Consider the following 14,603-nt stretch of genomic DNA (forward strand, 5'->3'; position numbering starts at 1 on the left):
GATTCCTATTTTTAAAGCAGATGGGCCATTCATCTATTTTTAGGGAGAAACCAACACAGGTATTTTTTTTTTAATAGGATACAAATAAATTAAATATTTATGAGCATCTCTCTTACAACAAATGCTCATTTGTTCATGGCAGTCTAAACCAAGCATTCCTGCTAGCTAGTTTCTATGATGGCTCAGGAGTATCTCAGTTCCTGTGCTGTATATCCTAAGAGGGATATTTCATGAACAACAAAGGCTACTAATATTCTCCATGTCTTGTTGCCTTTCCTTCCTCTCAGCTCATATATAATTGAAGCAGTTTTGTTTTTAATTGTTTCCTATTTCTGGGGAGATGGAAGTATCATCAGATTAAGCCTTGGCTTGTTTTTCAGTTGTTGCCTAGCTTTCTTGTCATTTTAGGGTAAGAAAAGTTTCTTTAGGCCACTGGAGTATCCAAGTAGTTCCCTCACTGGTGTTCTAGTGAATGCCTAAATTTCTGTTCTTTTTCAAGCTTGAAGTTACACAAATACCAAATGTTTGCCCTAGTACTTTGAAGTCACAGAACCTCATCTTAATCCAAAGATAGAACGGTACAGGCACAGCCTTAGCATAAAAGGACAAACATTAAGTCCTTTAAAGGTCAACATTTAACTAAGTATTTAACATTGAACTAAGTATTGAAATTATTTCTAATCTCCCCTCACCCATGCCCCTGGAAAACTATTTATCAGGCTAAAAAAGAGATTCTCAGTAAAGAGTTGTTGGCAAGTCTAAACAATGTGTTGAAAAGAGATAGGATGAAACAAGACTAACAAAATCAAGCAAAAGTGGATCTACTTTAACTAAATGTCAGGCATTATTTTTATTTATGGAGAGAAAAAAGTCAAAAGTTAGAATAATGATAATTACTCATAGGCTTTACACAAATTGTTAAAGAAATACTGTCAACATCATTTTATCTGAGAATCATTTGCATACTGCTGTAACGTGCTAGAAATCAAAGGAACACTTGACAAAAAGGATGACGATAACCATTCACTAGGAAATAATCTAGTTTGAGATTATTTTGGGAGAAAAATCCTTCAACAGAGTACACCCTCCTAGTATTTCACCATTATCTCAACCCCGTATTTATTAAATATGTCACTTTTAGAACAGAACTTTCAACAGAGAGCCCTCTCTTAGGAAGGATGTATGTCAAAAATGAAAGATGGAATCTTCTCCTTCAAGAAACAGAGACAGAACTAAACAGAAAGGTCAATGCCAAAAGCTGTCATCAATACTGATGACAGTTGAAAGAGAATAATTTTTTCTGGAATTTAATTGCATAAATATGATATAAAATCTGTGAATTAGTTAAGGACACACCAGTATTTCAGTAAGAGTTTTCTGATCTGCCTTAGCATACAGAACATGTAAGGCTAACCAAAACCAGTGTATGTAAATACAGTCCTTATCAATTTATTTATCTCATTTTCCAGGAGGTGCTTGCCCATATTGCACAAGGCAAAGTGGTTACTCTTCTGGTGACAGGGGTATTGAAGAGGTAGAAACCAGTCTCAACCTTCAGTACACCAAAATGACACATCTTACTGATAAGGGTAAAATAATGACCTAATCAATTAACAAAAGGGACATACAGGAAAACTAAGGAAAAAAATCTTATCTCAAGATTAAATTGTTGGACATTTGTCCAGCCTAAAGTCATCCATTAATCTAAAGTGCCTAAAAGACATGATGATCTCCCCCTCAAAGGACTCTCCCCTTCTCCTTTGTTTATAAAAATGCTACAGTATCTCACTAATATGCCCATTTTTTTCTAAATGTAAAAAACCTGCAAGACACAGGGTGTTACACTTGAGTTTCAATGGGTTTCAAACTTGGTGAGTAGGTTTTGGGATGATAGTGTATTGTATGGAAGCAGAGAAATTAGGGACAGAGAGGAAACTGAATGAATTACTTCTTCCCAAGTCCCCCAGGGTTCACTGCAAAAAAATATATTAAAGGTTAAGGGTATAAAACAGCATTGCCTCATGAGCAACTGTGAAATGGAAATAAGAACATTCTGATAAGGAAAACTGTTAAATATTGGATTAGACTGAATCTCTTTCTTGACTATTCATCTCAAAATCTAAATATATATCATTTAAGACCCGACAATATATTCTGGATTTTTTGTAGCTCTTACTGAATTTAGCAATGTAACTGTAAATAATTATCTTAACAATTCCATCTATTAAATGACATCCTGCTTTACTTAAAGATATTTTGTAGAGGTAAAAAAGGTTTAAAGAATTGCATATGACAATACTATATAACATCACATGAGATGATTCTTTTTCTTGACAGGGTTTGTCTGTTCAGCATTGGAAGAGTATCAAATCCCCTAGACTACATTAACAGATCTTGAGCATGCCTTCAACCTCCATGTATGCTTTTCTTCACAAAAAGTTACCATTCGTTATACCCTTGAAATTTAAAAAAATGTTATGCTAACTTGTAAAAAGGGTATGTGATTTTTTAAATATTATGAACTTAAACATACTTCAATTTTATTATGATTTTATAAATCAATTTGCCTCTTTTCATCTAAATAATCTACGCTTCTCTTCTGGTCACTCCTCAATACTACAAGGCACAGCAGTGATCTATGAATGGTAAAGTAGGTCCTCAGTTAGGACATGTGAGGCCATTTTGGGCTAAGGGCGGGAAATAAATGATGCCAGTTTTTCCTTTTCCTGGGTAACTTAGCGGGAAAGCAAAATGAACAAAGTCATCTTAAATACTTTTTCTTTCCATTTAGTTTCTAAATAAAATGAAGAGTTTGTAAGTATGAGACTAGCAGAGCAGAATAAAGAGATCCCCTTTGAACCCCCAATATGTTGTGGGCCTTTTGTAAGCATGGCGTCAAGCCGCTCAAGGAGAGACATTTCAGAGTATGTGGTGTACCCAAACTTACCACTCCCTAAATAAGAGCTTCAACTTTGTGCCATCCACAGTCCTAACGAGAAGGGAAAAGGAACTGAAGTAAAGTAAGGAAACCAGTAACGTCCAAAGGTGTCTGCTTTTTAAACAGTTTTAAGAGTTGGTTGTCTCTCTGCCACAGACTCTGTCGTTTTCCATTACCTAGGCAGATGTGAGAGTATAGTGTGGCCAACAAAAACTAAGAACATATAGCGAAAAGACAATGCAGATTATGTAACATGTAATTACAGATAAGTTTAACAAATATGAATTTCAAGTGGTGTATTTTTCCAATGCTTTAAAAAGCAAGGCCTTTAAAATTCCATTATCTTAAGGTGGTTTTAAATGATTATTTTAAATGTGATTATTTCCTAAACCACACAAGAGTAAAATAGAGCATTTATTGATGGAATAACAAAAGTGCTTTTCTTAAATATTCTTCAAAATACATTTGTACAACTTACAATAATATATCCAAAATAACTGTATATACAAAACATTACCTAGTTTTAATGTATGTGCTTTTTTCCCCAAAAATTACAAAGTAACTTCTTTTTATTGGTTTTTTTTTTTGGCAAAGTTCAACCTTAACAGAGGTGACAATTTTAAAGGTTGGTTTAAGAAAATAGAACCTGAGGGAAATTGACACGCAAGAGTCAATGACAAGCAAGAGATTTGGAGGAATATTTTTAGTTTGTTAAATAAAAATGTTTTTTAGAGTGATATTTTTCACATTACAAAAATAAACCAAAATGAAGTAAAGGTCACTGTAAAATGATGGGAATCTGTAGACTTGATCTCAGTATTTCAAATAGCCAACAATGCATGTCAAAAAATGAATGCAAGATCACAACAGTCTTGTATTTACTTTGTATTTGGAGAAGATAGTGAAATAAGTGGCCACATTCTGTTCTCTTTTAATTGCTATTAATATGGTTGATCTGATTGGCTCTTCGATGAATTTCATCCAAGAAGTTCTCCAGTTGTTCTATTAGCATTCGTTTTTTAAACCTGTATGAAAATAAGTAATAGTACTCTCAATTTCTTTTCAATGGATAGTTATATATTAATATAATTCTGTTTTTAGAAAAGAGATAAACTCTTTTGGAAGATTTTCCGAACTGAAATGAAAATGAAGTCAACAACTTTGATATGTAAAGATTAGCAAATAACTTTATCAAAGCAGTATTAGAGTATGTTCCTAAAACAAGTAATCCAGGAATAATAGAACAAAAGTTTTTCCTTCCAAAAAAGAAAAAGAAATACCTAATATATACAAAGGTCACAAATACTCTAGCAAAATCTGGGCTCCCAAAGCAAAGACTCCAACAGTTTCTTCTTAGGCTCTTTAAAAATGTTGAACAAAGTATGGATATAAGCCCCCACCAAAATGGAAGAAGAAATTAAAAGTGGACAATAGCGTTCAAAAACTATGGTGTTCTACTACTACAACTTGATAGCTAGCCAATCAAAGATAAAGACATCTGTAGCATAAGAGGTAACACACAGTTAAAGATCAACTAGTAGTTTAAAAAATTTGTAACATAGTAGAATAAAATTGCATTCATTTACATAAGTATAAACACTGTTGATGGGTCTTAGAATCCAATCTATACCTCTTTAATCTCTACTTAATAAATTAATGTGCATATCCACAACTCTTTAAAAGGTGGCATAAGTGGAGTGCAGGTACCAGGAATATAGCTTATTTCCATGATGAAGTTATGGGCTGACAAAATACACATAAAAAGCAGAACAGGTTAAATACTGAAAATAAAATGAAAAGTTATGTTCTTATCTTAAACCTTCAAAGTAGGCTATATTCTAGAACTCAACAAATAATAGTCAAATTAACTGCTCTGATTTTTTTAAAAAAGCTTTTATGTGTACCTGGAATGAGCTAGAGAACTGAAAAGAGTGGGTATATTTCCATTTGGAGGGTCAGATGAGATTAAAAACCCCAAGTTTCGGGCCTCCCCGGTGGAGCAATGGTTGAGCGCTGGGCTGCGAAGCTGCCCACAGCCTCTGCAGCGCCAGCTCGATCACCGGCAGCCGGGAGGGTCCCACATGGTCCACAGACCTCTCCTGCCACGCCTGCTGCTCCCCTCAGCAGTGTACTTTGGTCCTTCTGCCTGTTCTGCTCCCCACTCTGGCTCTGGTGAATTCTCTCACCTTCCCGTTCTTTTGACTGTAGCCAAGTGCTTGTATAAATAAATAAATCTTTTTTTTTAAATTAAATAAATAAACAAAAACCCTCAGTTTCCTTAAATATAAAAATTCTGTAAGTCTTGAAGAAAAAAAGTAAAAAGTGCTTTTGTACTCACTAAACTCACATAACTATGCTTTCCAGATAATTGCCTTTTGTTGATACCATTTATAATCTTGATCCACATTCCTTGCACTAAAATACATAATCCCAGGCTACTGAAGCAATCAGAGTAAGGTTCTTCTGTCCAACTCTGGTTCCTTAATTTGTTTTCCCACATAATGTACAAATAAACTGCATTCAAATATTGCCTTTCAAGGTTATTTCTAATCATTGATTAATGTTAACTGTAGTTCAAATATTCAAAGGAGAAAAATTAATGGCTGTAACATATTAAAAAACAACAAAAAGCCAGAGTAAGATAAAATGAGAACTAGGCCAGTATCTAGTAATTTGTAGAAAGAAATGGAGACTCTATGTGTGACTGCTTTTTTAAGTTACCTTCTTTCAGTAAACTAAAAAAAGAGGAGTACTTATATACTCATGGTGTGTCATATACATAACAGATAGATAACAACACAAGTACAAAATAAATACTATTAAAATTACTGACTATATAAATTTGGAACTCATTTCAACATCAATTCATAATGTGCAACAGATTATTTACCTTGATGCTTCTTTAATGACATTTTGTAAAAATATTAGTCTTGTTTGTAAACTGCCTTGCACATGCTTCAATAAAGTGAAGATCCTTTCATATTCTTAAACAAGAGAAGTAAAAAGAGAAATTAACTGGTTTTTCTTTGCACTCTTATTCAGTATTTTTCTATTACATTTTACTATATTAAGAAGTGATGAAAACAAAAAACATTCTACGTAAAATTTTGCTACTTATTAGAGATTTATATTACATACATTTCATTTCACATCAACAAAGATAACTTATCAACACTACTTTTATGATAAAAATTCCCATTAAAAGTATCAAACATAAAGGTTAAGGATGAGTAAACAGTTTTTTTGGAGTGCCACTGAAAAATAAGTAGCCTTTACAAAAAACCACTTTTATGATTATAAATTATGGCTAACATTAGGGGAGGTAGAGAGGAGAAAACAGGTTAAAAGTATTGTTTCAACTTTAAATTTTCACATAAAACTCTATCAGGCACTACCATGTAGGACTTACCTTTCTAAATCATAAGGACTGAATTCTACCACCCACGTCTGGACCCACGGGTCATTACATTATTCTAACAGTTAATCTGTCAACATTCTCTGAATGAATGCTACAATTTTACCCCTCAATGTACTTTTGTATTCATATAATAGAAAGCTCTCGTAGGTTTTTTAACCTATACGCATCCCTACTCACTGTCATAGCTTAAGTCTTAAACACAGTGGTAGCACTATGCCAAGAACTTTACAGACATGAAATCACGTAATATTTATGTCTTTTGGGGTTAGCTGCTATGGTAAAATCCCAGTTGCTAGTTAGAAGAATACTTAAAACTTTTGGTTCCCATCATGAAAGGAACGATGTGTAATTTATCTGTGTATTCCTCTCTGCTCTCAGTCCCTCCTCTTAAAACTAGACACAGTAGTTTGGAAATAACAGATATAAAGTATTTGTCAGCTGAATAAAGAAATCACACACAACTCACACGTGTTTTAAGACTGATCTAGAATCAGATCTACGTTGTCTGTTAATTTGACTAAGTTTTTGAGCATAGACAAAAATCAGATCTAAGACTAGTCTCTAATTATACATACTTCTTCCTGGTTTTCGGATCTCTTTCATTATTTGTGCTTTTAATTCAGTGTTGATCTCTTCATGACTTCTGCAATGCATCAATTTCTTTCCTTTGTTGAGTGAAGATGCTGGTATATTCTCTTCAGGACATTGTTCTTTATCCCTTGACTCCTCATGATTTTCTAAAAATCCACCAACAGAGAGGTCATTAGTTCCTAAATGGTCATGACCAAGAGCCTCTGTATGATTGGTCGGTCGTTCCAGTAAACTGGCAGAAGATGATGCTGAAAACTCAGTATCCATAGCATTTGGTGTAATATCTGATGAAAGCTGGTCTGCAACATGATTTTCAACGACATCATCCATTGTTGAATCATTAGTGGCTTCTGAAACTAAAAACAAAGACAAAGTACATGATAGATAATTTTTAAGCACACAGTAGAGAAAACAACAACTATTACAGCAAATCACAATTCATCCCCTGTGATATGGTTCTCTGCTGTGCTAAAGATATGGTGGAGTTCAATGTGAAATAGTCACAATATTTACAAAATCCATACAATTTTAGATTTCAGGGGAAGGAAAAATAAAAGCCAATTTCAAATGACTTTTATCTCTCTATTTTATTCTATGAAATTTTATTGGGAAAGTAAGTTTTTAATGTTTCAGAGACATATAATCAAGATTTTTGTGGTAATTTTTTCCTTGGAGAGGCCTAGTTCATTCCAACTACTTCTACCTTATACACCTATTACCATTTAGAGGGAAAGCTAAATACAGTATATTTAAACTTTTTAACATTCTGCAGGGAACATACTACCAAACAGGTCTTTTCACAGTATACCCTTTTCGTATAACCATCTCTCTAGTCTTCATATGAGTAATGCAAAGGGATCCACTGCCCACTTCAGTTCATTAGGCTATTAGACTCAAAAGCTTACAACCATGTTACTTAACATTACACTTGTTCCCCAAAGAAAGCTTCTGAATTCTGCATTCCCTGATTGCTTACCAAACCTCCAGGACATAAACTGAATTCCTTTCTGCTTTTAGTGTCTAAAAATGTAAACTCATTCCCACAAAAATGCCTTGAACTTCTGACTCCCTCCTAAATCCTATTCCATAATTTTCAAACTTAAGTGAATATTTTCTACAACTCCTGCCTGAGTTGTTGTACTGGGGCTCAAATATACCACTCCAATCATCCTCTCTCCTCAACACACCTCCATGGCCCTGGATGTCTGGCACCTGGCTCATAGGCTTCCCCCCCAATTCCATGCCCTTCAGAACATCACTCTATCTTGTTACTAACATAAGTGTGGTCTGTGGACAAGCAGCATTAGCACCATCAGAAAGCTTGCTAGAAATGCTTACTTTAAGCTCCCCTCCCAAACTGAATGAATTATAATCTGTATTTTAACTAGACCGCCACATGATTGATATACACATTAAAATTGAGTGTTATATAGTACTTCAATATCTAAGCAGATCACTTGCCACAACTTTGGCCTCCCCAAAACCTTAATTTCCATTTCCAAAGAATTTTTTTACCTACAAGTTTGCCTTTCAAGACAGACACAGATTCACAGACAGCAGGGTAAAATCCTTTGGGGTATAACCTTTGCAGTATTCCTGCTGTTGCCATTTAACTCAGATTTTTATCTCAACAACTCCTCCACTTCCTGCTTCCTATTAATCAGAACTCTTCTAAATACTTTATCAATCCAATTTATATCCCATAATGTATCACTTTTTACCAGTGTTTAGAATATCTCATTCTATTATCCTCCATGATACCTGCCAGGCAAAACCCCAAAGTTGATGATCTTACCTATTTGCTTGTTCTAGACATGCATCTAGAATAAGGAACACTACTGAAGAAAAATGACTCAACTCTGAAAAGTGGTCACAATCACCATCTGTACCTGGATCTTGGCACATCCTAGCAATCTTTTACCTTGTCTCCCAATCCCACGAAAGATCATTTAAGCTTTCCCCACTTCCCCAATCTTCTCTTTCAGCAGAGGAAAGAAAAGCAAAGCCATGGAAAAAGAGCTTCCTGTTTCCCATCATCAAATTTATACATACTACCATTTTGCTTCTATGGACGAAGCACTCTTTCAACTGGGCTCTGGACCATTCCCTTCTGCTTTCTCTAATTTTGTGCTCTCTATGCTTTCTCTCAGCTTCTTTCTTTATCCATCCCTGTCAACTGATTCTATCAAACCAGTATTTAAATATGTGGAACTCTATCATTTTAAAAACAAAGCAAAAGCACCATTTTCAATCCCATGACCTCTTTTCTCATTTAGCCATCACATTTATACTCAATCTGGTTGTTTACACTTATTATTTCTGTTTCCTCAATCTTTAACTCCTCATTTCACTTGTTGAGTCTTGTATCCCCTTTACTCCACCCAAACTTGTTCTTGCTAAGATAGTAACAACCAACAGTATTTTTCCAATCTTTTCAACTGATCATTTAATAAGTATTTGAGACCACCAACCAATTTCTCTTTTCCTTTATTAGCTTCCATTACACTAAATTTGTCCCTGTTGTTTGTTTCTTAAGTTCCTCCTTGTCAATCTCTTTTACTTAACCTTAGTTCTCCTCTTTGATACTTTGAAGGCCCTGTTTTAGGATCTTTTTTTCTTCTCATTTTTTCCTCTAAGTGGAGTTTATTCACTCCAGTGGGGGTTAAGCTGCCTCCCATACCTATCTCTTTAGCTTACTCCTCTTCTCCTTAGTTCCAAACAGAATACCCACCTTCTTAAGCTAGAAGTTGGCTATCTGACAGGCACTTCTAAACTCACTCATCATCTCTTCTTCCCATTCTGTCCCTAACACCATTATCTACCCAGTGTCTTTCAAGATAGAAGCCCAATTCCTCCTTTGCCCTGGTTCCAACATCTAGTCATGACCAAATTCTTTGCCTATCTATCTCAAATACATCCTCTCCTCATAACCCCACTGCTGGATCACTCTCCCCTGAGTTTCCTTACTGGTTTCTGTGCATCCATGATAATTAATATCAGATAGGCCAGTCAGTGTCCAGAATCTGCAATTATCGTGTATCTTCTGTTTGTGAAAAAGCAGCTGAATTTTGATTTGAATTCAGGGTTCAAATGAGGCCTGTATACTGAAGTTGGTTTATATGTTTTAACTACCTTATAATTTATAAAATCATTCTGTATCTCTTTAACATGCATTATTTTTTCTGGAAAAACACATATACCCGCCCCCAATCACACACAATTCTTGTGTTCTGTTGAATTTCCCATGATCTGGATTGTGCTAAGTGTAGTATTTATTTTGTTATTTAACATGTTTCTTGGGCCCTTGCATTTTTTAGAGGGCTGATAGGATTGATGTTTAACTTTTTTTGGAGGTGTGCTGGTAAGACAACTTCAGAGGCAGTATTGCAGAAGTCCAACAAGAGGTATATGTTTTCTCTCCACTAAGTATAATTAATGAATCCATTAATGAAGGGTTCCTTATGTCCATTCCTGTTCTTCCCTGATAATATTCTACACAGTCTGGTCTTCATAAAATGCTAATCAAATAAACTCACTACCTCTTTAAAATTTTTCAATAGATTCTCACTGTCCTTAGAATGAAGTATAGGATCTTTACAATGGCTTTCACAGCTCTCCATGATCTATCTCCATTTACCTTTTAGTTCTTACTTCATTCCCTATACCTTTGCTATACTAAAAATCTCTGGCTCCCTAACACCCTTGTATTTACCTTACACCTTTGCATATATTCTTCTTAGACTACTACTCGAGCATTAAGTAAATGCATAGTTTTAGTTAACTAATGCCCATCTATCCTTCAAGTGTTGGCTTAAAAAAGACCTTCTCAGTCAAGTGCCTAAGTTAAATCCTTTTGCCAACTGCTTCCAACTTACTTCATCACACTTACAACGAAAATCTAAATGACTTTCTTCCTTTACTCACTGTAAATGAAGAGAGAGATCGCTATTGTCTTGCTCACTGCTATATCTCATTGCCTAGCATTGTCCAAAATAGCTTAAATATATTTAATAGCTATTGTTGAATTTAACTGAAATGAACATTGATAATTCTCTTTTAAAAAATGTTATTCTGAAATACTTAAGATTTATAAATGACATTTAAGATCATGATACTACTAATAAAGCATAATGAATATATTAAATGTTCAACATTCACTAAGACATACAAAAATGACTACACGTTAATTTAGAATAAACAGATATCTTCTCTAGATACCCTTGTACTTTGTTAATTTTTTTCTGTAATCTTCCCTAAAAAAAGTCTAAAAAAGTTCTTCCCCAATGAACCAAAGAGCAGTAAATAATGCTTTAAAAAAATTCTTACTTTTATGAAGAGGAAGGGGTTTAATAAGATCTGGCTGTGCTTGAGTCAAAGGTACAGGTGGTCCTTTTCCTCCAATATGGTTGTTCACAACTGGATTCTGTTGTCTTCCCCTTAGTAATGGAGACATACAGCGGCGTCTTTTAGGGATCCCTTGCATATTTGGTTCTCCAGGTCGTTTATGTTTGTTCTGAGGTCCAGCTACAAATTCATCTGCTTCATCTATCATCATACCCTGTAACAAACAAGGAATTCCCCTTGACATATACAGTATGTAAATGGTACAACTCCAGTTTCCATTAAAACAACTATTTTAACTACATTGACATTTATTAGACACTACTAGTAAACTAGTTTCAGCTTACTTTAGTTAAATTAAGAAATATTATATTCACAGAGCCAAGCACAAACTAAATAATGAACATTTCAAATTTACCTTTTTATCCAGTTTAAAGGGGTTACCAAATGTATGCAACCTTCGAGGCTGATCAGGGTCAAGTTCTCTCAATGGAGAAGGTACTTGCTTGAGGTATTCCTGGTAATTCCCCATTTGTGCTATAGGAACACTGTGCACTTGATCTTTTCAAACAGAATAGAGCAACAAACGTTAACCTCACTAAAACCATACCCTAAGTAGTTATCAAATAATGCCTTCTTATATATGAATGCTACCTGGTACTATTCTAGGCAGTGTTTTTTAATTATATACTGTTGTTACTACAAATACTATGACATAGTGTTTAGAATTTTTATAATAAAATTTTTTTTTAATTTTTAAATAATTTTTAAATAAAACAAAAAAATTGCAGATCACCTCATTGCACAGAATAAGCAATATGCACAACTTTACCACGCAAAGGAATGTCTCTTCTAGTCTATTCCAAAGACATGGAACTTAATTATAACAGAACTTAGAGAAAAGAGAAACCACATAGATAATTCTTTTTACATAAAGCTGTAGTTGGGATGCTTATATCAGAGATGGCAAAAGGTTAAATTCTCATTTGACTTGACTTGTTGCCATGAATTAATTGAAGGAAATATTATGACATGTACTAGCCATCCAGAGTTAACCATCATATCACGAGAAAACAACTGTGTGTGTGTATATGAATTTAAGAAAAGAAAATAAGAAACTAAACTATTAACACAAGTTAAATTTTGGGCAATAGTGACAGTAGAAAGAAATACAGGGAAATAGGGATGACTCACTTTTTTGCTATAATAATTTAATTACTGTACTGAATTATTGTAACAATTCTTTAAAGTTTATATTACCATACTATGTTTTTTTCAATTTAAAGGAAAAATTCCACACATACAAAAAATATCAACATTAAGACCAAAATCTAACCTTCATCCTGTCCCTTAAGGAATCTGCGGGTGGTTTTCAAAAGATTAGATCTCATTCTTGTTAAGTGATCCAAAAGATTCCGTCTCGGGATGTCATATGCATTCCTAAATGTCTGTGGCTTCAAGTCCTATTAAAAAACAGTCAAGGACAAAACTTACTTCAAATATAGTACTAAGAGACTAAAATGTCTATTCTACAGATTAGATTTGAAAAAGACCATCCCTTTTGTTATTGAAACAAAAAAAATCAAATATTTGGGAATAAATCTAACAAAAGCGGTAAAGGACCTATACAAAGAAAACTATAAAACACTGTTAAAAGAAATAGAAGAAGACACAAAGAAATGGAGAGACATCCCCTGCTCATGGATTGGAAGAATAAACATTATTAAAATGGCCATCCTTCCAAAAGCAATATACAGATTCAATGCTATTCCAATCAAAATTTCAATGTCATTCTTCAAAGAAATAGAACAATTATTGATGAAATTCATATGGAATCACAAAAAACCCCGAATAGCCAAAGCTCTCCTGAAAAAAAAAGAAGGGAATGGAGGCATCAGACTCCCAGACTTCAAACTATACTACAAAGCCATAATCATCAAAACTGCATGGTATTGGAACAAGAACAGACATACAGACCAATGGAATCGAATAGAAAATCCAGAAACAAACCCACAGATTTATGGTCAACTAATCTTTGACAAAGGAGCAAAGAATATGCATTGGAGCAAAGAAAGTTTGTTCAATAAATGGTGCTGGGAAAACTGGGTCGCTACATGCAAAGGAATGAAGCTTGACCACCACCTCACACCATACACAAAAATCAACTCAAAATGGATTAAAGAACTAGACATAAGACCTGAAACCATAAAATATATAGAAGGAAATATAGGCGAAACACTACGTGATTTGCACATCAAAGACATCTTTACAGACACATCACCCAAAGCAGTGATAGTGAAGGCAAAGATAAACAGCTGGGACTACATCAAATTAAAGAGCTTTTGCACAGCAAAAGAGACAATAACAAAAACAAAGAGAAACCCCACCAACTGGGAGAACATTTTTGCACCCAACACTAATGATAAAGGACTGATCACAAAAATCTGCAAAGAGCTGATGAGACTCAACAACAACAAAGAAAATAATCCAGTCAAAAAATGGGCAGAAGAGCTTAAAAGAAACTTCTCTGAAGAGGAAATGCAAATGGCCAACAGGCATATGAAAAAATGTTCAACATCACTTGTCATCAGGGAAATGCAAATCAAAACTACCATGAGATACCATCTTACACCAGTGAGAATGGCACATATTAAAAAAACTAGCAACAACAAATGTTGGCGAGGGTGTGGAGAAAAAGGAACTCTTCTGCACTGTTGGTGGGAGTGCAAACTGGTCCAACCACTGTGGAAAGCTGTGTGGAGATTTCTGGACCTAGTAAACATAGAGCTTCCATATGATCCAGCAATTCCACTCCTAGGTATTTACCCAAAGGACACAGAAACATCAATTCCAAAGAACACCTGCTCCCCTATGTTTATAGCAGCACTGTTTACAATAGCTAAGCTTTGGAAACAACCCAAATGCCCAAAAATAGATGACTGGATCAAGAAGATGTGGTACATATATACCATGGAATATTACTCAGCATTCAAAAAAGATAAACACATGCAATTTGCTGCAACATGGATGGCGCTGGAAGGGATCATGCTCAGCGAAATAAGCCAAAAAGAAAAAGAAAAATACCGGATGGTCTCACTCATAGCAGGAATCTAGAAAACTTAAATAAGGGACCAGGAAAATGAATAACTATAAGAAAGTGAAAATCAAAATCAACAAAAAACTATGAACCAGAGACACTTTTAGGGGGGCGGGGGCGGGAGGGGAGGGATTGGGGTCAGAATGGGGGGCTGCAATTGTATGGGGAATATAACAATAAAATTTATAAAAAAAAAAAAAAAAGAAAATATAATATAG

General features: G+C 34.6%; 2 protein-coding genes across 3 annotated transcripts in view; one reads left to right on the forward strand and one right to left on the reverse strand.

Moving 5' to 3' along the window:
- The window catches only part of SERPINE3 (serpin family E member 3), a gene marked incomplete at its 5' end in the record, with an annotated part of 34,374 nt that extends 31,881 nt beyond the window's left edge, over positions 1-2,493 (forward strand). The window contains 4 exon segments of the mRNA XM_084234872.1: positions 1-40; positions 44-59; positions 2,338-2,345; positions 2,348-2,493. Of these exon segments, the coding sequence (XP_084090998.1) occupies positions 1-40; positions 44-59; positions 2,338-2,345; positions 2,348-2,398 (115 nt within the window). The 3' untranslated portion in view covers positions 2,399-2,493.
- Positions 2,494-3,656: 1,163 nt separating this feature from the next.
- The window catches only part of INTS6 (integrator complex subunit 6), a gene marked incomplete at its 5' end in the record, with an annotated part of 84,822 nt that continues 73,875 nt past the window's right edge, over positions 3,657-14,603 (reverse strand). For both annotated transcript variants that reach the window (XM_084235147.1, XM_084235146.1), the window contains 6 exons: positions 3,657-3,963; positions 5,829-5,922; positions 6,932-7,303; positions 11,274-11,505; positions 11,707-11,849; positions 12,625-12,751. In XM_084235147.1, coding sequence (XP_084091273.1) covers positions 3,870-3,963; positions 5,829-5,922; positions 6,932-7,303; positions 11,274-11,505; positions 11,707-11,849; positions 12,625-12,751 — 1,062 coding nt within the window. In that variant the 3' untranslated portion in view covers positions 3,657-3,869. The remainder of the gene's footprint in view (positions 3,964-5,828; positions 5,923-6,931; positions 7,304-11,273; positions 11,506-11,706; positions 11,850-12,624; positions 12,752-14,603) is intronic.

This window comes from Talpa europaea (genome assembly GCF_964194135.1).
Source record: "Talpa europaea genome assembly, chromosome: 6".
NCBI classification, from domain to species: Eukaryota; Metazoa; Chordata; class Mammalia; order Eulipotyphla; family Talpidae; genus Talpa; species Talpa europaea.